The sequence below is a fragment of the Heterodontus francisci genome, chromosome 13, assembly GCF_036365525.1.
Source record: "Heterodontus francisci isolate sHetFra1 chromosome 13, sHetFra1.hap1, whole genome shotgun sequence".
NCBI classification, from domain to species: Eukaryota; Metazoa; Chordata; class Chondrichthyes; order Heterodontiformes; family Heterodontidae; genus Heterodontus; species Heterodontus francisci.
The window spans coordinates 39,556,573-39,583,195 of record NC_090383.1 but is presented as its reverse complement, the minus strand read 5'-3'; the positions used below and the strand labels follow the sequence as shown (position 1 = coordinate 39,583,195).

At 47.8% G+C, this 26,623-nt stretch overlaps 1 protein-coding gene across 1 annotated transcript in view; it reads right to left on the bottom strand.

The window, feature by feature from the left end:
* Nucleotides 1-15,115, bottom strand: part of LOC137376779 (transcobalamin-1-like) — a 68,696-nt gene extending 53,581 nt beyond the window's left edge. The window contains exons 1-2 of the mRNA XM_068045785.1: nucleotides 15,030-15,115; nucleotides 2,212-2,317 (exon numbers count right to left, since the gene is read on the bottom strand). Coding sequence (XP_067901886.1) covers nucleotides 2,212-2,278 — 67 coding nt within the window. The 5' untranslated portion in view covers nucleotides 2,279-2,317; nucleotides 15,030-15,115. The remainder of the gene's footprint in view (nucleotides 1-2,211; nucleotides 2,318-15,029) is intronic.
* Between the last annotated feature and the right edge of the window lie 11,508 nt (nucleotides 15,116-26,623).

Here is a 26,623-nt window from a genome sequence, read left to right as displayed (position 1 = left end):
TTATAAGATGAAGCCAGAGGAATGTTATTCCTACTCATCAATGACGTCAATCAGTCATACATCTGGACAAACCAGATGTTGAACATGAAATTCAGAAAATCCCGGATACTACAAACCTCAAGAAACAAGAGTTCAGAGAAAGACTATTGAACTTCCAAGTCTGACAAGAACACAATCAGGGAGAGTTGTGAAGCCTCCTGACAGATTGAATCTGTGATTTCGGAAACATGGGGGGAGATAGGATAGTATGTGAAAATAAAAAGTGAATGTATAAATATATATATGGATAAAGACTTGGTGGGGAGATGTAGTATAAGGTTCTGAAAGGGTTAATATTGAGATAGTATAAGGAATACCTCCCACCATGATGATGTAAGAGATCACATGTGAGAGAGACTTGGAGGGAGATGCAGCATGGCTTCAGAGGAGTCGCACAGACTGGTGTGAAGCTGTACATAGTTAGATTGTAATAAAGACTTCATTTTCAAAGTACAGAAAACTCACAAATTGCTCTAAGCTAGACTAACTAAGTATATTAAGGTGGCAGCAGATACAACACAACTTAATCTCTCAAATCTATGCCCCCCATGTCCCCCCAACCCACCTCCTCCCCCCAACCATCAAGGCCAATAAAACAAATATTTTCCCCCTGATATTAACCAAAGCATTATCTTATTCAGTTCAAGTAGTTTACACCTCTGCTACGATGATGGGAGAATGACCCAGGGTGCCATGTGTTACTATCCACCAATCCTGACTAGGAATTTCTAGCTTCAAAAAAGAAAGGAAAATCACACTCGAGAATACAGTTAGCAGTTATTACATACCTCTTACTGATAATTTATAACGTTTTATTTAGTGCTTATTATTCCTTGCATCGGTCACTTGGGGACTTTCAGAACCTCTGTTCCATTGTCTGTCCGTATATCCATACATCACAGTGGGATAAACTTGTGGATCGGACTGTCTATAAAGTCAATTACTGAGGTAATTTTAACTTAACTCGCTAGGCAGGATCCCATGTGATTGAGTGGAATACCAGTTTTATACCCTGCCCAATATTACTTTCCATTGACCTTGTCAACATAACAATATAATGCAAAAGCACCAGGGCAGGTAGTAAAAGAGAAAGGTTTTTTTTTTATTGCCAAAATATACTTTATTCATAAAAATCTGTAAAAATTACATTACCAATTTCAAACAGCACCAAGTCAAAAAATACAAACAGTGCAAAGGAGGTCCGTTTGCTTCATTATAATCATGAGTTGCCTCACAACCCTTCCATTTCACATTTGTCATGCCAATTACATTTTTACATTTTACAGCAAATGAAAATTTTCCCGATACAGTTCGAGGGGTTTCCCATGGATTCAGCCCCTCAGTTCAGCTTGGTGGGGGGACCCAAACTGATAAGAACAGATACTACCTTTTTTTTAATTTCCAAAATATACTTTATTCATAAAAATCTGTAAAAAATACTTTGCCAAACAGTTTCAAACAGCACCAAAAAATACAAACATTGCAAGGGAGATCAGTTTCCTTCAATACCATCATGAGTTGCCTCACAACCCTTCCATTTCATTTGTCATGCCATTAACATTTTTACATTTTACAGCAAATGAAAATTTTTCTGATACAGTTCGAGGGGTTTCCCACGGATCCAGCCCTTCAATTGAGCTTGGTGGGGGGACCTTACACAGTGGTCTTTCGCCATTGAGCCTTTGCTGCGGCTGCCCCAAGCTTTAGTGCGTCCCTCAGCACGTAGTCCTGGACCTTGGAATGTGCCAGTCTGCAACATTCGGTCGTGGACAACTCTTTGCGCTGGAAGACCAGCAAGTTTCGGGCAGACCAAAGGTCGTCTTTCACCGAATTGATAGTCCTCCAGCAGCAGTTGATGTTTGTCTCGGCGTGTGTCCCTGGGAACAGCCCGTAGTGCACAGACTCCTGTGTTACAGAGCTGCTTGGGATGAACCTCGACAAAAACCACTGCATCTCTTTCCACACCTGCTTTGCAAAGACACATTCCAGGAGGAGGTGGGCAACCATCTCTTCCCCACTATTTGAGTGGAGATGAAAGAAGGATCACTGACTAGAATACAAGCTTTCCCTGTTTACATTTTGCATCTTGTACAGGAAAGGGAGGAGGTGCAACTCACATTAAAATAATAGTGAGACAGATCAAATGTAATGAGCAGAAATTCAATTACTTACAGCATTCTTCGGTGGAATGTCCAAAGATAATTAGAAATTGGAAGGCCAAAGCTCTACAGACAAACATTTTCAAATAGAATGTTCTTGTTCTTTAACCTATATGTTGCTGTACAAAAAAAAAGTAACACAGTGAATTTTAAAAGTTCCTCTTTTAGACCAACCAAAGAACGTTCTTCCATTATTAATATTTTTGAGGACTTGTGTTTAAAAGACTGTGAAAAATACCTGAGGGGATGCTGGACTTGAATTTTTTTTAAAGGTTCACTGGAGGGACACTTGGGACTTTGTTACAAACAAACACTTACTGGAAGTCACATGTCTTAAGCTAAGTAAACAGCAAGAGCCATGCTGGCGATTGGAGTTGTTTACAGAGAAGTCAGATGTCTGGGTTTATGGCTCACGAGTTTTGCTTTCATTTTTGAACTGTTTGAATGGGCAGCTGGTGTGTTTCCTGCTAAGAGAGAAGCAACCAGCTCATCCTGTTCCACCTCTTTGAGAAACATGAGAATCCAGTGTGATAGCTGAAGCCACAGATGCAGTAATTCTCCCAAATGCCTGCAAGACTACTTCTCAACATCTCCTGAACAATCAGCTTCTGAAAAGATCCCAGTTGCAGCCATCTACGTGGACCCGGACTCCAGACCGAAAGTCACCGGGAACATTTCATATCTTATCCTTTTTTTCTACAAGAATTAGCAATTATTTGGCCAAAGTATTTTTGTTTCTGTAAAGTGAATACTTTCATATTTCAACTTGTGTGTTAATAAGCACACTACTGGCACATGTGCAAATGCAGGCTCATCGACTGAAATGTCACTGTCTGCGACATCTCAGGCTGTTACCAGTAATAAAGATGGCACTGCTCAATTTGACACAGAGAAAGCAAATTGAAGGCAATCCCCCGACCGGCCAATGGCCGTGATCGCTGCCTCCATCCTCCCAACATTACCCCACTCCCTTCCGCAATCGCCGTTTTTCATTGCCACTCCTGCGCCCGTTCCCCACTCCCCGCTCCCCGCTCCCCACTTGTCACTCTTTTCCCCCTCACCACCTGCTCCCCCCTCGCCACCCCGCTCCCCCTCGCCTCACCATTTGCCTGCTCGCCGCTCACTCCCCACTTGCCGCTCACTTCCCCCCCCTTGTCACTCCCTTCCCTCCCTCACTGCTCACTTCCCCCTCACCGCTCACTTCCCCCCCCCACTGCCCACTTACCCCCCTCATTGCTCACTTCCCTGCCTCGCCACTCACTTCCCCCCCCCCGTCACTCATTTCCCTCCCTCACCGCACACTTCCCTTCCTCACCGCTCACTTCCCTACCTCGCCGCTCACTTCCCTCCCTTGCCGCTCACTTCGCTCCCACGTAGTTCACTTCCCTCCTTTGCCGTTTACTTCCCCCCCTCACCGCTCACGTCCCCCCCTCACCGCTCACTTCCCCTGCTCGCCGCTCACTTCCCTCCCTCACCGCTCACTTCCCTCTCTCACCGCTCACTTCTCCCCCTCGCCACTCACTTCCCTGCTTCGCCGCTCACGTACCCCCCTTGCCACTCACTTCCCTCCCTCACCGCTCACTTACCCCCCCCCCACCGCTCACTTCCCTCCCTCACCGCTCAGTTCTCCCCCTCGCCACTCACTTCTCCCCCTCACTGCCCGCTGCCCCCTCGCCACCCACTCCCCCCTCTCCACCCATTCTGCCCTCGCCACCCGCTCCCCCCTCGTCGCTCACTTCCCCCATCACCACCCAATCCAGCACCCCCCATCCCCGCTCACCGTCTGCTCCACCCTTTACCTTTGTGGAGACATGTCTAAACTGTGCCTGTGGATCTTGCTTTCAAACGCCTCCCACTGGTTTGCCACTGAGTTTCCTTTAAGTAGCTGTATCCAGTCCACTTTCGCCAGACCACCTCACAGCTTCATAAAATTTGCCATTCCCCAATTTAGAACTTTTACTCCTGTTCTATCTTTGTCCTTTTGCATGACTATGCTAAAACCAATTGTATTATGGTCACTGTCTCCAAAATGGTCACCTACTCCTCCCTCATCCACTTCCCCAGCCTCATTTCCGAAGACTAAATCTAGAATTGTGTCCCTCTCGTTGAGCTTGCTAAGTGCTGGCTAAATAATTTCTCTTGAATGCAGTTCAAGAAGTTTGTGCCCTCTGTGCCCTTCACACTGAATCCCGTTGATATTGGGGTAGTTGAAATCCCCAACTATTATTGACCTATTGTTTTTGCGCTCAGATATTTGCCTACATATTTGTTCCTCTATCTCCCTTTCACTATTTGGGGGTCTGTAGTACACTCCTAGTAGTGTGGCTGCCCCTTATTTATTTCTGAGCTCAACCCATATGGCCTCATTTGATGATTCATTTAGCATATCATCCTGCTCACAGCTGTAATTGATTCCTTAACCAATAATACTACACCCCTTCCTTTTTTATCCCCCTCTCTATCCTGCCTGTAAACTCTATATCCAGAGATGCTGAGCTGCCATTTCTGTCCATCTTTAAGCCATGTTTCCATGATAGCAGCGATATCGGTTAGCACCGCAGCCTCACAGCTCCAGCCACCCAGGTTCGGTTCTGGGTACTGCCTGTGCAGAGTTTGCAAGTTCTTCCTGTGACCGCGTGTGTTTCCTCCGGGTGCTCCAGCTTCCTCCCACATGCCAAAAACTTGTGGGTTGATAGGTAAAATTGGCCATTGTAAAAATTGCCCCTAGTGTAGGTAGGTGGTAGTAGAATTGAGGGAAGGTGGGGATGTGAGAGGGAAAGTGGGATTAATGTAGGATTAGTATAAATGGGTGGTTGATGGTCGGCACAGACTTGGTGGGCCGAATGGCCTGTTTCGGTGCTCTATCTCTCTATGACTCTATGTGTCTATCTGTGCCCTCAGGTCATCGGCTTTATCTACTGTACTTGCATTTAAATAAATACCCTTTAACACTGCCAAATTCCTGTGCTGTACACTTTTTAACCTTTGCTTCTTTTGTCTTTCAGAGTCACTCACTAATTTTCTGCCTTCCATTCCCTGCCCTGAATTTGTCCTCTCTGAAACTGCGCTCAGGTTCCCAGCCCCTGCCAATCTAGTTTAAACCATCCCTAACAGCACTAGCAAAGCTTCCTGCAGTGATATTTGTCCCAGTCCTGTTCAGGTGTAGAACGTCTGGCTTGTACAGATCCCACCTTCCCCAGAACTGGTGTCAATATCGCAGAAATCTGAAGCCCTTCCTCCCGCACCATCTGTCCAGCCACGCATTCATCTGGCGTATTCACTTTTTCTATATTCACTAGCATGTGGCCTTGAGAGTAATCTGGAGATTAAGACACATTGTACAGCGAGCTCGCCACTGGTATCAGACCCACCGGCGGTCCATGTCTCCGCTTTAAAGACGTCTGCAAACGCGACATGAAGTCCTGTGACATTGATCACAAGTCATGGGAGTCAGTTGCCAGCGTTCGCCAGAGCTGGCGGGCAGCCATAAAGGCGGGGCTAAAGTGTGGCGAGTCGAAGAGACTTAATAGTTGGCAGGAAAAAAGACAGAGGCGCAAGGGGAGAGCCAACTGTGTAACAGCCCCGACAAACAAATTTTTCTGCAGCACCTGTGGAAGAGCCTGTCACTGTAGAATTGGCCTTTATAGCCACTCCAGGCGCTGCTCCACACACCACTGACCACCTCCAGGCACTTACCCATTGTCTCTCGAGATAAGGAGGCCAAAGAATTACCTTTGAGGTCCTTCTTGCTAATTTCTTTCCGAACTCCCGAAACTCAGCCTGCAGGAGTAGCTCCCATTCTTTCTGTCTGCTTCCCTCATTTGCTCCCTATCTCCCTCTTTCTTCACTTCTCCTTCTTTCCATCCCTCTCTATTCTGCTTCTCCCCTTCTGCCTCTTCTCTTGATAGCCTTTTCATTCCAGCTGTCTCTTTCTTTGCCTCTCTCTTCCTCAGTCCCTTGCTTTCTCTTTATGTCTCTGCTATCTCCCTCTCACTCACTCTTTCTATCCCCCTCTCTCACACCCTCTCTCTTTCTCTCCCCCTCCCACACACTGGTCAGGATTTTACTGAGCTCCCGACGTCAGTCCCCGTGACAGTCATGATCTTCCCAGCAGCGGCGAGGCTCCGTGGTGGCAGCGCCACCACCCCCCCAACCCCATTGGCCACTGGGTGATGAGATCCGGATTAACATATTTAAATTAATGAAATAAATAAATTTGAATACAGTACACCATGATCTTACCTTCCGGCTGCGAACTTCTGAGTGGCGGCTGGCACTCAAGCGCCTTCACTTTCCCGGCCAGGAATAGCAGGTGTCACTGTGGTGGGCAAGGAGGGAACTTATGATTTTTAGTGCAGTGGAGGGGAAACGGGATCAAATGTCAATGATTAGTGTAGGGGAGGGTGGGAAGGGATGAGCTCTGCACTTTGATCAGTTTGGGGAGGGGAAAGGTCAAACGTTGAGGATAAGTGTATTTGCTGGGGGAGAGGGTAAATATTTCAGTGAATTGTTATTGGGAGGGAAGGAGCGATAGATTTTAAATGGTACATTGGGGGTAGCCCTTTAAAAATTTAAATGACCTGGCAGGGCTGGTTGCCCTTTAAAATGGTGCCAGCGCCTGCGCACAGGCAGCTGACGCCATTGCAAGTGCCATTGCCCCCTCCACATGATTGGGGTGGGGGAGCCAGCCTGAATGGCTCGTTCTCCTGGGCCACTGAGAAGAAGATCGCGGCAGCATGGCAGCGCACAGCCCACATGTGCGGCCGCCATTTTTTTCACCCACTGCCACTCCTGGCATCGGAGAAGAAAATCCAGCCCACCCTCTTTCTCTCCTTCTGTCTCTTCCTGTTGCTCTGCGTCTCCATCATGCTCCCATTTTTTCTCTCCATCCCTCTCTCTTTCAAATTCCCTACCCTTTCTCCTCATCTCTCTTTCTCTCCTTCCTTCTCAGCCTCCCTCCCCCTCCTCCCCACTCCTTCCCTCTTTCCCTCTGTCTCTTCCTCCCCCACTGACCCTCTTGTCTCCCTCTGCTCCAACCCCATCTCCTCTGCTGTCTCAGTTCCCCTCTCTGCTCTCTCTGTCCTTCTCTGCAGCCTGTGTCACTCTCAGTCACATGTCTCTCTCAGTCCCCTCAGCCCCTATTGTCCCCTCTGCCCCTCACTGCCCTTTCTGCCCCCTTACTGCTCCATCTACTCCTCTCTGCCCCTCTGTCCTTTTCCACTCCTTCTGACCCACTGGGCACCGCATCTCTCCCTCTTTATCCCCTCTCTGTCTCTCTCTGTCTGAGTCTAACATCAGTGGTAGGGAAATTACTGGAAAAGGTTCTGAGGGACAGGATTAATCTCCACTTGGAGAGGTAGGGATTAATCAAGGATAGCCAGCATGGCTTTGTCAGGGGGAGATCACGTCTAACATAATTGATTGAATTTTTCGAGGAGGTGACTAGATGTGTAGATGAGGGTAAAGCAGGTGATGTAGTCTGTATGGACTTCAGTAAGGCTTTTGATAATGTCCCGCATGGGAGATTAGTTAAGAAGGTAAGAGCCCATGGGATCCAGGGCAATTTGGCAAATTGGATCCAAAATTGGCTTAGTGGCAGGAGGCAAAGGGTGATGGTTGAGGCTTGATTTTGCGATTGGAAGCCTGTGACCAGTGGTGTACCGTAGGGATCGGTGCTGGGACCATTGCTGTCTGTAGTATACATTAATGATTTAGACGTGAATATAGGGAGGTATGATCAGTAAGTTCGCAGATGACACGAAAATTGTTGGTGCCGTAAATAGTGAGCAGGAAAGCCTTAGATTACAGGATGATATAGATGGGCTGGTAAGATGGGCAGAGCAGTGGCAAATGGAATTTAATCCTGAGAAGTGTGAGGAAATACATTTTGGGAGGACTAACAAGGCAAGGGAATATACAATGGATGGTAGGACTCTAGGAAGTACAGAAGGTCAGAGGGACCTTGGTGTACTTGTCCATAGAACACTGAAGGCAGCAACATAGGTAGATAAGGTGGTTAGGAAGGCTTATGGGATACTTGCCTTTATTAGCCGAGGCATAGAAGATAAGAGCAGGGAGGTTATGGTGGAGCTGTACAAAACGCTAGTTAGGCCACAGCTGGAGTACTGTGTACAGTTCTGGTCACCACACTATAGGAAGGATGTGATTGCACTGGAGAGGGTGCAGAGGAGATTCACCAGGATGTTGCCTGGGCTGCAGCATTTCAGTTATGAAGAGAGACTGGATAGGCTAGGGTTGTTTTCCTTGGAGCAGAGAAGGCTGAGGGGGGACTTGATTGAGGTATACAAAATTATGAGGGGCATTGATAGGTTAGATAGGAAGAAACATTTTCCCTTAGCAGAGGGGTCAAGGACCAGGGGCAAAGATTTACAGTAAGGGGCAGGAGGTTTAGAGGGGATTTGAGGAAAAAAAATTTCACCCAGAGGGTGGTTGGAATCTGGAACTCACAGCCTGAAGGGGTGGTAGAGGCAGGAACCCTCACAACATTTAAGACATATTTAGATGAGCACTTGAAATGCCATAGCATACAAGGCTTCGGGCAAAGTGCCGGAAAATGGGATTAGAATAGATAGGTGCTTGATGGCCAGCACAGACACGATGGGCCGAAGGGCCCGTTTCTGTGCTGTATAACTCTATGACTCTATCACTCTATGACCCCATCTCTGTCTCTCTTCACCTCCTCTCTGTCTCTCTGCTCCCGCTCTCTCACTCTTCCTCTCTCTGTCTCTCCTCCAGCCTCTGCCTCTCTCCTCCCCCGCTCTTTACCCTCCCCCTTCTATCTCTCCTCTCCCTCTCTCTGTCTCTCCTCCCTCCTCTGCCTCGCTCCTCCCTTGCTCTGTATCTTCCTCGCTCTGTCTCCCTCCCTCCACTCTCTGTCTCTCTCCTCCCCTCTCCCTCTCTGGGCTGAATTTTTGTCGCACAGGTGGGAAACAGGAGTCGGGATTCTTTTCAGGTCAGGGATCCACCTCGAGTGGGAAAGTGACTCAAGACCAGATTTTCACTGAGATGATCCCTTATTTGACGTTGAGACGGTTTCCCTGGTCAATTAGAGCCAGTGGGGACGGGAACGGAGGCAGTTCAGATGAAGTGTGGAACTGATTTAGACTCCCCACTTCAACCATCATTGAAGCTTCTGGTTGTCTTAAGGGAGAAATCTGTTGATTGTGCCAAAGCCTTCTACAGCACCAGAGGGAAGCAAGATGTTATAGAGAGCAGGAGGCCTGGCACCCAGGGCTGCCCCTCGCTTCATGAGTGCTGACCTGGATCTAATGTAGGAGTCTATGAGGGGGAGGAGGGAGGTCCTCTTCTCAGAGGCTGGCAGGAGGAAGGCACCAGCCAAAAACAAAGAGGCCTGGGTACAGATTGCTGCCATCATCAGCAGCAGAAGTGAGACAAGCAAAACCTGGATTCAGTGCCAGAAAATGTTCAACGACCTCATACGTTCTGGCAAGGTGTGTGCAAACTCCAACCCTCAGGACAGGTCTTAGAGCTTACACCGTCCAGCAGACTCACCATCTGAGCAGCCTCAAGGCATTGCTCCTGAACATGAGGGGGGGTGGTGTGCCCAGGGATCTTCTTGATCCCTCAGAATGGCTCAGAGCCATAGCGCTGCTGAGGAACTGTCACCACTGAGGTATGCAGCACCTAATGGATAGGGGCAGATGATACTGACCACAGAGGACAGAAGTGCCATATCTCGCTCCCTTTTGTCCTTGCAGGAGAAACAGGCACACAATGTCTAGGAAAGGACCCAGAGAAGAGGAGGGTTTTGTTCTTCTACTGCATCCCCCAATAGAGCAGGCAGTGATGGAGAGAGCCAGGATAGTGGAAGAGGAGACAGTCGAGTCTGGCGAAACGGAAGCTTTTGGTGATGTTGGTGATTAGAGGGCAATGTGGTCATTAAGGGAGTGCAGTTCACTCCACCCTGTCCAATAGCATGTCACGTACTGAGTAACATTGAATAGCCTCAGCACAGCAGCAGTTTCTACTCTCCCATATTAGCTCTCATCATCTCTTCTGTGTCTTCCACGGGTGCAGATGTCTAATCTACGACACGCTCTCCCCCTCCCTCCACAGGGACAGAGGAGCAAGAGTGGTTGGCATCCTTCCATCTATGAAAGATAATGGACATGCAGCAAACAATCCATTTAGGTGGACTATCTCTTGGTGCACTGTTGTTGATGGCTGTGAACACCAATCCTTGAGAGGCATGTTCTGCCACAAGTGCTGCAGATGAAGCTGTTGAGTGAAGCTGTGAGTTATTGTTTTTGTGAACCTTCTATAGCAACTGGTCATCATGGTAGTGAACACCAGTCCACAGGATGTGTCATCCAGGAGCAAGAAGGAGATGAAGAAGCACCGTCACAAATTACGAGTGCACTGTCCACCAGTGCAGATACACTCACTTCAGTGGGTCCTCACACAGGTGTTAATAGGGTGGCACAGGGTGATGATCATGGCACTAGTGGGCAGGAGGAGGTGCCAGTGGCAGAGGAAACTGTGGTCAGTTTTCCTTGGAGGAGGGAGGGCAAACATAGCCCTGCTCAGCTGCGCACAGATGTGGGACCTCAGGAGTCACTGAAAAGGAGGCTGGAGATGTGCTCCCAAATGCCGGAGCTCCCTGAGGCAGTGCAGGGTCTTGGGCAGAGGATGCAGGAGTCCATCCACCGCATGTGCGCCAGCAAGGCTCTGAGTGCATGAGCTCCTCCATAGGGAGAGTGGCCAACGTCATGGAAAGCCATATGCGGCATCACCTATCCACAGGACACATGAGATGCTGGGTAGTGTGGACAGGTCAGTGGTGCTGGTGGCACAGAGATTTTTGGAGGGGGTGCCAGCTGCAGCCCAGCTGGTATCCACCGCTAGGCATCCAGAGTGCCTGGCAAGGGCTAAGGATTTCAGCAAGAAGGATGAGGGCCACCCCTCACAGGGCACTATCATTCTTGACCTCCTTGTCCCCTCTGACCATCTGTGCAGCAGGGCCAAGTGTTGGAGAATGCCCTTGCAAAGTTGTTGGTGCAGGAGCCTCTGGAGATAGCCCCACAGGTACATCCATGACACCATGACAAGGTACATCCATGACACCATAACATGCCACATGCATCTCAGTTGCAAGCCGAGCCAAGGGTGCCTCCATCTCCTCTGACAGCACAAGAGAAGCACAGATCAGGAGTGGCCACTGTGTCACTTTGAGCACTGAGTGGGTCACTGGGGTGCGTTCTTACTGTCTTACTGTCTTCCTCTCATTGTACTGTAAACATGATGACACTTTAAGCCACACATCTGGGACTCTTTTTATTGCTGCCGTGACAGGAAAAGTGGTATGAGGTGATGAAAGAGATAACGGGATCCTCCACGGTGAGGCCAAAGCCTCTGAGCAGGTGTACTTCCTTCATTGGCAATAAGTGATTAGATGTTCCAGGCCCTGTCTTCCATGCATGTGTTTACACAGGTATCTCAGACTCACTTCCATGCCCCACAACCTGGGTCAGAGCAGGCTGAGTTGAAACGTTCCTGAATTAAGAGATCATTGGCATTTATGGCAGCCTCACAAGATCTTTGTGCCCTGAGCCATGCCCAGCCACCTTGTTGTGCAGCCAAGGCACCTCTCTGTTCGATGTCATTTCCCTCCACCTCCACTTCCTCCACCTCCCTCACCTCCTGCTCCTGCTCCTCCCCCCATATGCTGTCTCGTCCCATGGCCTCACCATACTCAAGGTCCACACTTCCTCTGGAGGGCTATGTTATGGAGAATACAGCAGACAACCACAATGACTGAGACCCTTGCAGGAGGGTATCGGAGGGCACCATTCGACTGGTCCAGGCACCAGAACTGCATTTTGAGAAGCCCCATGGACTGCTTAATGTTTGTCCTACTGAGCAGCTGGCATTGGTTGTGTCATCTCTGTGCCTCTGTCTGGGTCTCTCGTAGAGGGATCAGTAACATCTCTTCAAGGGATAGCCCTTGTTCCCTAGGATTCATCCACATACAGCGAGTGCACACATGGAGGAAATGTTGAGGAAGTGGGTAGATCAATCTCACTGGCTGGTCACTGGGTACCTTGATGGCCACATGGGTGCGATCAATGCTGCCCTACCCCTGGGGGAAACCAGCGATGGCAGTGAAACCCAAATCTCTCTTTTTCCTTTCGAGGCCACATCTGTTATGAAATGAATGTACTGTCCAGCTCTGGCATTAGTGACCTGCGCGATGCAGTGATGTTCTGCCATTTGCGAGATCCTACTAAGGTCCGCAGCTGTACCTTAGAAGGAGCCACAAGAGAAGAAGTTCAAGGCCACAGTGACTTTGATGTCTATTGGCAGAGCATAACGAGCAGTGCTGCGAGGTGCAAGGTGCAAAATGAAGGCACATCTGTTACCATCTGCTCGGAGAGTTGCAGTCTCCTGCAGCACTGGGTCTCAGTCATCTCCACAAAGCTCTGTCTTCGGCAGTAGATCCTATGTTGAGGGTATATGGCCGCTATATCCTTCCAGCCCCTCTTCCTTCTCCTGTGCCCTCCTGCTGCTCAGAGCTCTGCCATTCCTGTGGAGAGTGTCATCCCTCTTCATCACGAGACCCAAAATCTGCCAGTCATGCCTCCATTACCAGCTGCAGCCTTCCTCTTGGACTGTCTCATTGTGATTGGCAGCCTTGCCTCTGCTTTCTGCCCCAGCGATGCCAGGGATGTGGCAACGCTGTTCAATGCCCGAGCACTGAATGTCCAGTCTCCCCGCCGCCTGCTCAGCGCCAAGGGAGCCTCCTTTCCAAATGTCGAGTCCCCCTTTGCCCCACTGACCCTCTTATGGGGCCAGGGTAATTCCCTGAGGCAGCCATGACTGCTCCCCACTCTGTACTCGCCTCCCTTCAGCTGGTCAGCAATGGGCAGTGCGTGTAACCCACGTGCCGCAATCAAAATTTCAACCTCCAACTCTAACAAGTTCTTAATGAGCTCTTTAACCACATTAATTGGCCTCAATCAGGAGATGAGCAGGATTGCTGTCCCGCCCTCCCTCCACCCTGGTGAACTTTGCCAGTGCCAGGAATGGAGTCTTGAAATTGACACGCCGCCCCCACCTCCATTCCCAACCTCAGGGGGGCAGAAAATTCAACCCTCCATCTCTGTTTCTCTCCCTTCCCTCTGTCTCCTCCTCTCTTTTTTCTGTCTCTCCCTCACTGTCCACTTTCCCTCCCTCTCTGTTCTCTGTCTCTTCCACTCTGTCCCCTGCATCTCCCCCTCTGACCCGTGTCCCTCCCTCTCCCTCTGTCTATGTATCCCCCCTCCCTCTCTCCCCTGTCTCTCTCCCCTCCTCCCTCGGGCTCTCTCTCACTCTTGATCTCTCCTGTTGCGCTCTCTTGATCTCTCTCTCCGTCCCCCTCTATCTCTTCCTTTTTTTAATTCATTCATGGGATGTGGGCATTGCTGGCTAGGACAGCATTTATTGCCAATCCCTAATTGCCCTTGAGAAGGTGGTGGTTGAGTCACCTTCTTGAACTACTGCAGTCCATGTGGGGTAGGTATACCCACAGTGCTGTTAGGGAGGAAGTTCCAGGATTATGACCAAGCGACAGTGAAGGAATGGCGATATAGTTCCACGTCAGGATGATTTGTGGTTTGGAGAGGAACATGCAGGTGGTGGTGTTCCCATGCGTCTGCTGCCCCTTGTCTTTCTAGGTGGTTGAGGTTGTGGGTTTGGAAGGTACTGTCTAAGGAGCCTTAGTGTGTTGCTGCAGTGCAGCTTGTAGATGGTGTCACTGTGCGTTGGTGGTGGAGGGAGTGAATGTTTGTGGATGGGTGCCAATCAAGCGGGCTGCTTTGTCCTGGATGTTATTGGAGCTGCACCCATCCAGGCAAGTGGAGAGTATTCCATCACACTCCTGACTTGTGCCTAGGAGATGGTGGACAGGCTTTGGGGAGTCAGGAGGTGAGTTATTCACCACAGGGTTCCTAGCCTCTGACCTGCTGTACCTACGGTATTTATATGGCTACTCCAGTTCAGTTTCTGGTCAATGGTAACCCCCAGGATGTTGATAGTGGGGGATTCAGTGATAGTAATGCCATTGAATGTCAAGGGGAGATGGTTAGATTCTCTCTTGTTTGAGGTAGTCATTGTCTGGCACTTGTGTTGTGCAAATGTTACTTGCCACTTATCAGCCCAAGTCTGGATATTGTCCAGATCTTGCTGCATTTCTACATGGACTGCTTCAGTATCTGAGGCATCGCGAATGGTGCTGAACATTGTGCAATCATCAGCCAACATCCCCACTTCTAACCTTATGATTGAAAGAAAGTCATTGATGGTTGGGCCTAGGACACTACCCTGAGAAACTCCTGCAGTGATGTCCTGGGACTGAGATGATTGACCTCCAACAATCACAGCTATCTACCTTTGTGCTATGCATGACTCCAACCAGCAGAGTGTTTTCTCCCTGATTCCCATTGACTCCTGTCTCAATATTTCTCTTCCCTCTCTCACTCTCTCCTCTATCTCATTCTCCCTTTCTCGCCCTCATCTCTCTCCCCTCTTTTCCCTGTCTCTCTCTCTCTCTCTCTCTCTCTCTCTGTATCTCTCCGTCTCTCCCCATTTCTCCCTACCCTCCCCATGACTCTTTCCCTAGTCTGTCTCTTTCCTGAAGAATACTATGATCTGCAACCTTATCCCTGACCAATTGATTGTAAAACTGTCTATTTTCCAGTCATTCATAATTCACTCAGATCCTTGGCTTAACAATTAGATCATCAGATGCAATCAAATAGTCATGAATATATTTCTTTCAAAATTCACTTATTTTTGTTCAATTGTGAAACTCACCATTGAAGTGAATCCAACTGATTGTCTGCTGCTTGTCGTGGCACCTACTTCCTCACTGTAACTGGGAAACTTGAAAGTTGTATTATATAAGGGTAGTTGGCTTACGCACAGAGAACAGTGGAATCCAGCACTCCCACTTTTTCAGGTAATAATCAAATATGCCAACCTCTCAGCCTCAGACTCATTCTGCATCCTGTTAACTATATAGATACAAAGCAGCTGATGAAAGTTTATCGACATGAAATGTTTCTCTCTCCACAAATGTTGCCAGATCAGCTGAGTATTTCCATTTTTTTCTTTTTGTAGTACAAGATGCGAACTGGATTGAGTGGAGGGTTACAAATTAACCCTCCAGGATGTCCTAGAGTCTTCAGGAATTAAAGATTAATCTGCTGGAAACTGCTCTAAGCAACCCAGGGAAAAAAATCATAAAGCTATTAAAGTGTTTTTTTTAATTTTCTTTGAAGGCTTTTGTTTAATACTTATAAAAACATTGGAGATGTGTAAGGAAAGCTGATTGACTAGTATGGGTGGTTGTTGCTGTGAGGTCATGAGATGAAAACCGCAGGAAAATATACAACCAGAGTTGTCAACCCCAGCTGAGGGCAAGCTCACAAGGAACTTAAAGTTGATTGGGCATGGCTCAGATAAATGCCACAAATTAACAGATTGACCCCCTTTATGACCCCGGTTTTTACTGTTCCTGAACTAGGAGAGTTTCTGAAATTGGAACACAAATCAACAAAGAGGGCTTGATAATTTGATAATATCATGCCATATATTAGCTGCATCAACACAATCCTGCAACTGGTTTAACGTGTTCTGACAGTCATGGACGATAGATTGCAGTTTACTGTAAAACTTCCATTGAGCATGAGCTAACCCTTTCTGTGCTGCATTTACTGACAAGATGTTGTGCAAAGATTAACCCTTTCTGTGCTTTATTTACTGACACAATATTTACAAAGGTTAACCCTTTCTGTTTGGCATTTACTGACAAGATGTTGTACAAAGGTTAACCCTTTCTGTGCTGCATTTACTGACAAGATGTTGGACAAAGGTTAACCCTTTCTCTGCTGTATTTACTGACAAGATGTTGTACAAAGGTTAAGCCTTTCTGTGCTGTATTTACTGACAAGATGTTGTACAAAGATTAACACTTTCTGTGCTGTTTTACTGACAAGATGTTGTACAAAGGTTAAGCCTTTCTGTGCAGTGTTTACTCACCACTATACAAACATACGAACATACGAATTAGGAGCAGGAGTAGGCCACTCGGCCCATCGAGTCTGCTCCGCCATTCAATAAGTTCATGGCTGAATTGATTATTCCACATTTCCACCTACCCCCGATAACCTTTCACTCCCATGCTTATCAAGAATCTATCTACCCCTGCCTTAAAAATATTCAAAGACTCTGCTTCCACCGCTTTTTGAGGAAGAGAATTCCAAAGATTCAAGACCCTCTGAGAGAAAAAAATTCTAGCCATCTCTGTCTTAAATGGGCGACCCCTAGTTCTAGATTCTCCCGCAGGGGAAACATTCTTTCCACATCCACCCTGTCAAGACCCCTCAGAATCTTATATGTTTCAATTGTCGCCTCTTACTCTTCTAAATTCCAGCAGATACAAGCCTGGCTTATCCAACCTTTCCTCATAAGACAGCCTGCCCATTCCAGGTATTAGTCTAGTAAACCTTCTCTGTACTGCCTCCAATGCATTTACATCCTTCCTTAAATAAGGAGACCAGTACTGTACACAATACTCCAGATGTGGTCTCACCAATGCCCTGTATAGCTGAAGCATAACCTCCCTACTTTTGTATTCAATTCCCCTCACAATAAATGATAACATTCTATTAGCTTTCCTAATTAGGTGCTGTACCTGCATACTAATCTTTCGCGATTCATGCATGTGGACACCCAGATCTCTCTGCAACTCGGAGCTCTGCAACCTCTCACCATTTAGATAATATGCTTCTTTTTTATTCTTCCTGCCAAAGTAGACAATTTCACACTTTCCCACGTTATACTCCATTTGCCAGGTCTTTGCCCACTCACTTAACATATCTATATCCCTTTGTAGCCCCCTTATGTCCTCTTCACAAGTTACATTCCTACCTATCTTTGTGTCATCAGCAAATTTAGCAACCATACCTTTGGTCCCTTCATCTAAGTCATTTATACAAATTGTAAAAAGAAAGCTAACTAGAAAGATAAAGACAGATAATAAGAGTTTCTATAGATATTTAAAAGAGAAAAGAGTTAACAACGTGAGCATTGGTCCAAGAGAAAGTGAGTCTGGGGAATTAATAATGGATAATAAGGAGATGGCAGATGAATTGAACAGGTATTTTGCATTGGTCTTCACTATTGAGGATACAAGTAACATCGCAGTATTAGCTGTAAGTCAGGAAATGGAAGGGTGGGAGGAACTCAAGAAAATTACAATCACCAGGAAAGTGGTACTGAACAAATTATGCTTGAAAGTGAGACAGTTCAATCTGAAGCCAGGGTGTTAAATTTGAACATAGAAACATAGAAAATAGGAGCAGGAGTAGGCCATTTGCCCTTCGAGCCCATTCATTATGATCATGGCTGATCATGCAACTCAGTAACCTGTACCCACTTTCCCCTCATATCCTTTGATCCCCATTTCGCACCAAGAGCTATGTCTAACTCCTTCTTGAAAACGTACAAGGTTTTGGCCTCAGCTGCTTTCTGTGGTAGCGAATTCCACAGGCTCACCACTCTCTGGGTGAAGAAATTACCCCGTATCCTGAGACTATGACCCCTGGTTCTGGACTCCCCCACCATCGGGAACATCCTTCCTGCATCTACCCTGTAAAGTCCTGTTAGAATTTTATAGGTTTCTATGAGATCCCCCCTCACTCTTCTGAACTCCAGCGAATATAATCCGAACCGACTCAATCTCTCCTCATACGTCAGTCCCGCCATCCCAGGAATCAGTTTGGTAAACCTTCACTGCACTCCCTCTATAGCAAGAACATCCTTCCTCAGATAAGGAGACCAAAACTGCACACAATATTCCAGGTGTTGGCTCACCAAGGCCCTGTATAATTGCAGCAAGACATCCCTACTCCTGTACTCGAATCCTCTTGCTATGAAGGCCAACATACCATTTGCCTTTTTTACCGTCTGTTGCACCTGCATGCTTACCTTCAGCGACTTGTGTACGAGAATACCCAGGCCTCGTTACATATTCCCCTCTCTCAGTTTATAGCCGTTCAGATAATAATCTGCCTTCCTGTTTTTGCTACCAAAGTGGATAACCTCACATTTATCCACATTATACTGCATCTGCCATGCATTAGCCCACTCACTCAACTTGTCCAAATCATCCTGAAGCCTCTCTGCATCCTCCTCACAACTCACTCTCCCATCAGGTTTTATGTCATCTGCAGATTTGGAGATATTGCATTTAGTTCCCTCATCCAAATCATTAATATATATTGTGAATAGCTGTGGTCCTAGCACCGATCCATTAGTCACTGCCTGCCATTCGGAAAAAGACACGTTTATTCCTACTCTTTGTTTCCTGTCTGCCAACCAATTTTCTATCCATCACAATACACTACCCCCAATCCCATGCGCTTTAATTTTACACGCTAATCTCTTAGGTGGGACTTTGTCGAAAGCCTTCTGAAAGTCCAAATAAACCACATCCACTGGCTCCCCCTCATCAACTCTACTAGTTACATCCTCGAAGAATTCTAGCAGATTTGGCAAGCATGATTTCCCTTTTGTAAATCCATGCTGACTCTGTCCGATTCTACCACTGTTCTCCAAGTGCTCTGCTATAAAATCTTTGATAATGGACTCTAGAATTTTCCCCACTACCGACGTCAGGCTGACTGGTCTATAATTCCCTGCTTTCTCTCTACCTCCCTTTTTAAATAGTGGGGTTACATTAGCAACCCTTCTATAGACCCTGTTCCAGAGTCTATAGAATCTTGGAAGATGACCATCCACTATTTCTAGGGCCACTTCCTTAAGTACTCTGAGTTGTTGATTATCAGGCCCTGGGGATTTATCAGCCTTCAATCCCATCAATTTCCCCAACACCATTTCTCTACTAATACTGATTCCCTTCAGTTCCTCTCTCTCACTAAACCCTGTGTTCCCCAACATTTCTGGTATGATATTTGTGTCCTCCTTTGTGAAGACAGAACCAAAGTATGCATTTAGTAGTTCAGCCATTTCTTTGTTCCCCATAATAAATTCCCCTGTTTCTGACTGTAAGGGAGACATTTGTCTTCACCAATCTTTTTCTCTTCACATACTTATAGAAACTTTTACAGTCAGTTTTTATGTTCCCCGCAATCTTTGCTCTCGTACTCTATTTTCCCCTTCTTAATCAATGCCTTGGTCCTCCTTTGCTGAATTCGAAACTTCTCCCAATCCTCAGGTCTGTTATTTTTTCTGGCAAATTTGTATGCCTCTTCCTTGGATCTAATGCTCTCTCTAATTTCCCTTGTAAGCCATGGTTTGGCTACCTTTCCCGTTTTACTTTTGCGCCAGACAGGGATAAACAATTGTTGCAGTTCATCCATGTGCTCTTTGAATGTTTGCCATTGCCTATCCACCATCATTTTCCTTTAAGTAACATTTTCCAATCCATCAGAGCCAAATCGCGCCCCATACCTTTGTAGTTTCCTTTATTAAGATTCAGGACCCTAGTCTCAGAATCAACTACGTCACTCTCCATCTTGATGAAGAATTCCATCATATTATGGTCACTCATCCCCAAGGGATCTCACACAACTTGATTGTCAGTTATTCCTCTCTCATTACACAATACCCAGTCTAGGATGGCCTGTTCCCTAGTTGGTTCCTTAACGTATTGGTCCAGAAAACCATGCCGTATCCACTCCATGAATTCCTACTCTGCAGTATTGTAACTAATTTGATTTGCCCAATCTATAATGCAGATCAAAGTCACCCATAATTACAAATGTTCCTTTGTCGCATGCATCTCGAATTTCCTGTTTAATGCCATTCCCAACATCACCACTACAGTATGGGGTCTGTATAGAACCCCCACAAATGTTTTTTGCCCCTTAGTGTTTCTCAGCTCTACCATACAGATTCCACATCATCAGAGCTAATATCCTTCCTCACTATTGCATTAATTTCCTCTTTAACCAGCAATGCAACTCCACCACCTTTTACTTTTTGTCTAAATACTGTCTTCCTAAATACTGAATACCCCTGAATGTTCATTTCCCATCCCTGGTCACCCTGCAGCCATGCCTCCATAATCCCAACTATATCATACCCGCCTACATCTATTTGTGCAATTAATTCATCTACTTTATTGCGAATGCTCCGTGCGTTAAGGCACAAAGCCTTAAGGCTTGTCTTTTTAACATTACTTGTCCCCGTCCCACTATTTTTCACTGTGGCTCTGTTTGATTCTGGCCCTTGATTTCTCTGCCTATCACTTTTATTCCCGTTACTGTCTTTTCTTCTTGTCTTTGATCGCCCCCTCCTATGACTCCTTGCAAAGGTTCCCATCCCCCTGCCATTTTAGTTTAAACCCTCCCCAACCACTCTAGCAAATACTCCCCCTAGGACATCAGTCCTGGTCCTGCCCAGGTGTAACCCATTCAGTTTGTACTGGTCCCACCTCCCCCAGAACCAGTCCCAATGTCCCAGGAATCGAAAACCCTCCCCCTCACTCCATCTCTTCAGCCATGTATTCATCCGATATATCCTGCTATTTCTACTCTGACTAGCACATGGCACTGGTAGTAATCCTGAGATCACTACCTTTGAGGTCCTACTTTTCAACTTACTTCCTAGCTCCCGATATTCTGCTTTTAGGACCTCATTCTTTTTATTTACCTACGTCGTTTGTACCAATGTGTACCACAACCACTGGCTGTTCACCCTCCCCCTTCAGAATGTCCTGTAACCGCTCTGAGACATCCTTGACCCTAGCAACAGGGAGGCAACATACCATCCTGGAGTTTCTTTTGCGGCCACAGAAATGCCTAAATATTCCCCTTACAACTGAATCCCCTATAACTATTGCATTCCCACACTTTTTACTCCTCCCCTGTGCAGCAGGGCCGACTGTGGTGCAATGAATTGGGCTGTTGCTGCTTTCCCCTGAGAGGTCATTCCCCCCCAACAGTATCCAAAGCAGTATATCTGTTTTGCAGGGGAATAGCCACAGAAGATTACTGCACTGCCTGCCTAGTCCTCTTGCTCTGCCAGGTGGTCACCCATTCCCCTCCTGCCTGTGGAGTCTGAGCCTGCGGTGTGACCACCTCTCTATACGTGCTATCCACGATACTCTCTGCCTTGCGGATGCTCCACAGTGTCCCCAGCCGCCACTTCCGCTCTGAAACTCAGGTTTCCAGGAGCTGCAGCTGAGACACTTCCTTCACACATGCTGGTCCCAGGCACTGGAATTGTTCCCGGCTTCCCACATCATGGCTTTGAGCTCTCCTGCCATGACTTAACCCTTTAAATTAAGCCTTTTGGAAGATGCTTGATATTAAATAATAACAATTACTCTAGGGCCATTCTTCCTTGGTCCTCATTACTACAGAACTCCCTAAAAAACACTACTTACTATATATGAAAATAAACTGTAGACCTTTCTTGTCTTAGTTACTAAGTCAGCTATTTAGAGCTATTCCCTATCAGCAGTGCCTCACCAACCAATCACCTTGCAGCTTTCCTGTGATGTCACTATTGACTTTTTTTTTTCAAAACTCTGCACGCCTGGACTGCTCTCACACAGGTCCAACTGCTCTCCGCTCCCTGTGCCGGTCCCACTCAGTCTCGCTCTTTCCCACTGCCGCTGCCCTTTTAAACTGTGCTCGTCCCACTCAGTCTCACTCCTTCCCGCTGCTGCTGCACTTTTAAACTATGCCAGTCTCACTTAATAACAAAGGAAATTATGAAAGTATGAGGGGTAAATTAGCTGAGGTGGATTGGGAAAATAGATTAAAAGGTATGACAGTGCATAGACAATGCATAGTCATTAAAGAATTATTACATAGTTTACAGCAGCTATACATTTCTTCAAGGCACAAAAACTCCAAATGTAAAGGCAATCAACCGTGGCTAACAAAGGAAGTTAAGGATTGTATAAGATTAAAAGAAAAGGCCTATAAAGTTGCCAGAAATAGTAGTAAACCTGAGGATTGAGAGGATTTTAGAATACAGCAAAGGAGGACCAAGAAATAAACAAAAAATGCTGGAAATACTCAGCAGGTCTGGCAGCATCTGTCGAGAAAGAAGCAGAATTAATGTTTCAGGTCAGTGACCCTTCATCAGGTTCTGGTTGGTTAGCAAATTTAAAGCACATGGGATAGGAGGTAATGTACTGGCATGGATTAAGGATTGGTTAACAGTAAACAGAGAGTAGGAATAAACGGGTCATTCTCACACTGTACAAAGTGGCACAAAATATAAAGTGATGTAAATACATGACCATAAGGGAGACAAAGTATAACACAGATACATATAAGGTTCTAATATAAGGTCACAGACCTGAAACATTAACTCTATTTCTCTTTCCATAGATGCTGCCAGACCTGCTGAGTATTTCCAGCACTTCCCGTTTTTATTACAATTATTGTCTTTATTTTTAAAAAATTATAATTATATTTTAAAATATTGAATTAAGTTTCCTCTAAACAGCATCCCACATCCTACAAACTGCAACCTAGAGCTTACCAACCTACCGATTGAACCAAGTTTAACTTGGGATGCTAGATTTAAATTTTGGGTCAGTTTGGGATGCTAATTTTCTCACTTGCTCTGTCTGAGTTTGTACCACTCTGTCTCTCTCTCTCTCTCTCTCTGTCTCTCTCTCAGTCTATTTCTCCCCTCTGAGGGCTGTATTTTCCCTCTGGTGTTGTGAACCTGATGTTGGTACTGTTTCCGGGTCACAACCACACCCAAGTGGAGCATGTATTTTTTTTCTTCCAAACTAAAATGGGGCCTACTTGGGTGGGGTTGGCTAAGTTGTCACAGCCAGCAATTTTTGCATGGGGGGGGATACTAATTGGCTGGCGGGTAGGTTGGGCGGCCAATTAGTGGCCTGGGTGCAGGATGGAGCCGTGACTCCACAAGTGCAGGCCCCATTATAGTTTGGAAGAAACAAATACATGCTCCAGGGATAAAAGCAAAATACTGCGGATGCTGGAAATCTGAAACAAAAACAAGAAATGCTGGATTCACTCAGCAGGTCTGGCAGCATCTGTGGAAAGAGAAGCAGAGTTAACGTTTCGGGTCAGTGACCCTTCATGCTCCAGGGAGTCAGGAGGAGAGGCAGAGGCCTGGTACCAGGGGCAGAGCCACACTGTGATTCTCCAGTGACAACCTCCCGATCCTCCTTGAAGCTGTGAGGGAGTGCAGAGAGGTTCTCTTTCCAGAGGGTGGAAGGAGAAAGCCACCCAGCCAAACAAAGCTGGCATGTCTAGAGGTGGCTGAAACAGTCAGCAGTAGAAGTGTGGGCTGGAATTTTACGCCACCCCAGCAAGCCAGATGGTGGCGGGGTGGGGGGAGGGGAGGTGGCGTAAAATTGAGCGGGAGGCTCCAAGAGGCCTTCCCAACCCTCTCCAGCCTCCGCCCCACTTTATGTGGGCTGGAGGGGTGGGGAGGTGAGAAAAGGGCAGCCTGCCCCAGGCCAATCAAGGCCCTTAAGTGGTCACTTAACAGCCACTTAAGGGCTTTCGCCCACCTCTACGGGGATTTTACCCTTGGCAAGTGGGCATCCTGGAGACATGAAAGGCCACCCAGTGAAACCTGGCGGCCTCTCAGCACACCAGGGGGTTGGGCCAGACAAACAGGCACTGGGTGCCGGATTGAGGGCTGCCCCCTCTTCCCCAACCACCTCCAGGACCCGAGACACCCCCCCCTTCCCCCCAAACGACCATCATTGCCTCACCAGGGCACAACCGATTTGCCCGGCGAGGCAAACCTAATGTACCTGCGGTCCTGGCGCCATGTCCTCGGCTGGGCTGCAGTCCCAGCAGTGGCCACCACTCACAGTGGCGCTGCTGGGACTAAGAACTGCCGACCCAATGAGGCGGGACTTCTTCCCTCAGCGGGTGGAAGTCCCGCCTCGGAACAGTTAAAGCCCGAGGACCCGTAAAATGCGGGTCGGATCCCCGAGCTGGGCGGAACGGGTTCGCGACCAACTTTTACGTACGGTGGCCAGCTCCCGTCCGCCCGATGTAAAATCCAGCCTTTGGTCTGTAGAAACTGGGTGCAGTGCCGTAAAAGGTTCAATGACCTTCTTTGTTCTGGCAAGGTGAGTGCAACATGAGACTTTCAGGACAGGCCTCTGGGTATTTAATGTCCAGAAGACACTCCAGTAGAGGAGCCTGAGGATGCATGCTGCTCCTGAACATGGGAGTAATGGGCAGAATTCTTTGTGCCCACGGCAGAGCTCCCAGCACTGGGCCATAAGGTGGGGGAATTCCCGCCTCAGTCAGTTGGAGATCTCCTGGAGCAATTCTACAGCACCGGACCAATTAACAGCCTGGCTCCAGGATCCCTGTCCCTTTAAAGACGGGGACCCCACTTCCAAGAGCTGCCAGCTAATCACGGGACCGGAAGCTTAGTAGTTTCGGCAGCGCCATCAGTACTGCAGAGGCCTTGGACCTGGGCACAGCACTGGAGACCTGCACCAAAGGAAAGTGAGGCAGGGTTTCCGGGGCCAGTCTGGAAGGCCCTGGAGATGGGGGGAAGGGGGAGGGTGGGCGTTCAGTATAGCACAGATTGCCCCCATAGGAAGGACCCCCCAAGCCTGCAGGAAGGTCACCTTGTTTTACTGGGCGACCTTCCCATGTGGCGGAGGCCCCCCACTGCCCTCCACCCCACCCACCCCACCCCCCCACCGCCGGCTTAATGCCAGTGGCAAGGGGAAAAGACCCTTAAATGGCTGTTAAGATGCGCCTAAGGGCTTCAGTTGGCCTCTGGGCGGGAAGGCCGTCGTCAGCCTAACCTGCCTCCGACAAAGTTGCGTTGCGACAGGAAGGCAATGGGCCCTCCACCGCCCCTCCCCCCCCCCAATCACAATTGTATGGGCCCTCCCTCCTCCGAACCCATCTCAGGAGAGCCCACAACATTCAGTCCATTGTGTGCCCAGGGTAGTTACTCTCAGCAAGGCTCAGAGCCCTAGCACTGTTGAGAACTTGCTACCACTGATACATGCATTATGTATATGAGCCACTGGCATTGTCATAAAGGTCAGCAGTGCTTTATCCCTCTCTCTCTCTTTTTTGCCTTTGCAGGAATAAAGGGCTCACATTGCCAGGGAGAGGGATTTGACTGGTGGAGGAGCTTTCATTTTGACATCATCACTGCCATGGAGGAGCGAGCCAGGGAAATCACAAGGGTGGACCCGTGGGAGCAGGTCAGGGAAGGAGAGATGGGCATTACTGGTGGAGAGGGTGAAAAGATATTGCAAAATGGTGATAAGAATGGATCCATTCAAGGCTGTGTCTTCAATAGAAGTGCTCTCACAGGCAGCTCAAAGTGAGTTCCAAACCATGCCATCCTCATGGGTTAGAAGTGCTCATCTGAAATGTGCCTGGGTCAGATGATTCCTGACATTAATGGCATCCTGACAAGGCCCTTAAGCCCTGTGCCATGTCCAACCACCTCGCTGGGCAACCAGGGCACCTCTGTGTTCTGCATCTTCTTCCTCCACCTCCTTTTCCTCCTGCTTTTCCACCTCCGCTGCTCCTCTTCCTCCAATGAGTTGTGTCCTTCCAGGGCCCTCACCTTCTTCAAGGTCCACACCTCACATGAAATGAAGAGCACAGCAGACCACCACAATGTGCAAGACCTTTGCAGGAGTGTACTGCAGGGTGCCACCTGACTGTCCCAGGTACCAGAATCACATCTTCAGAAGCTGATGGCCTGCTCATTGGTGGTCCTTGTAAGCAGATGGCTTTGGTTGTAATGCCTCCGTGCCTCTGTCTCGGAATCTTGTAAAGAGATACATAGCCATTTCTTCAAGGTATTACCCTTGTCCCCAAAACTAAACTCCACCAAGTTCCACTGCTGTCCCAGAGGCACAGAACCTCAAGGCCACAGTGACTTTGACAGCTACTGGTAGGGCATGGCGAGCAGTACTGCCAGATGTGAGGTCTTCCATGATGAAGGCACAAATTTCAGTGACCATCTGCCTGGATAGGCACAGCCTCCTGTGGCACCGGGTCTCCGACATGTCCAGGTAGTTCCGTCGGCAGCGGCACGCTCTAATATTGATGGTATGGCCAACGTTGCCTTCCTGCCTCCTGACACTCTCCTTTGCTCTCCTCGTGCCCAGGGCTTGGCCTCTGCTGCTGAGGATGTTTCTCCTCATCGCCACTGGACCCAATATCTGAAAATTGTGCTCCCATTACCAGCTGTTGCCTTACTTGTGCTCAGCTGCACTCACAAGAATGTGTGTAGTCTAACCCCCTCCTCTTCTGCCCCTGCAATACCAGGAGGGTCATGACCCCCTGCACTGTCTAAGTATTTACAGACCACTCTCCCTGCAACCTCTACACACCCGTTATGACCTGTGTGCCGATGATGCGTACTCCACTCAGCAGTGC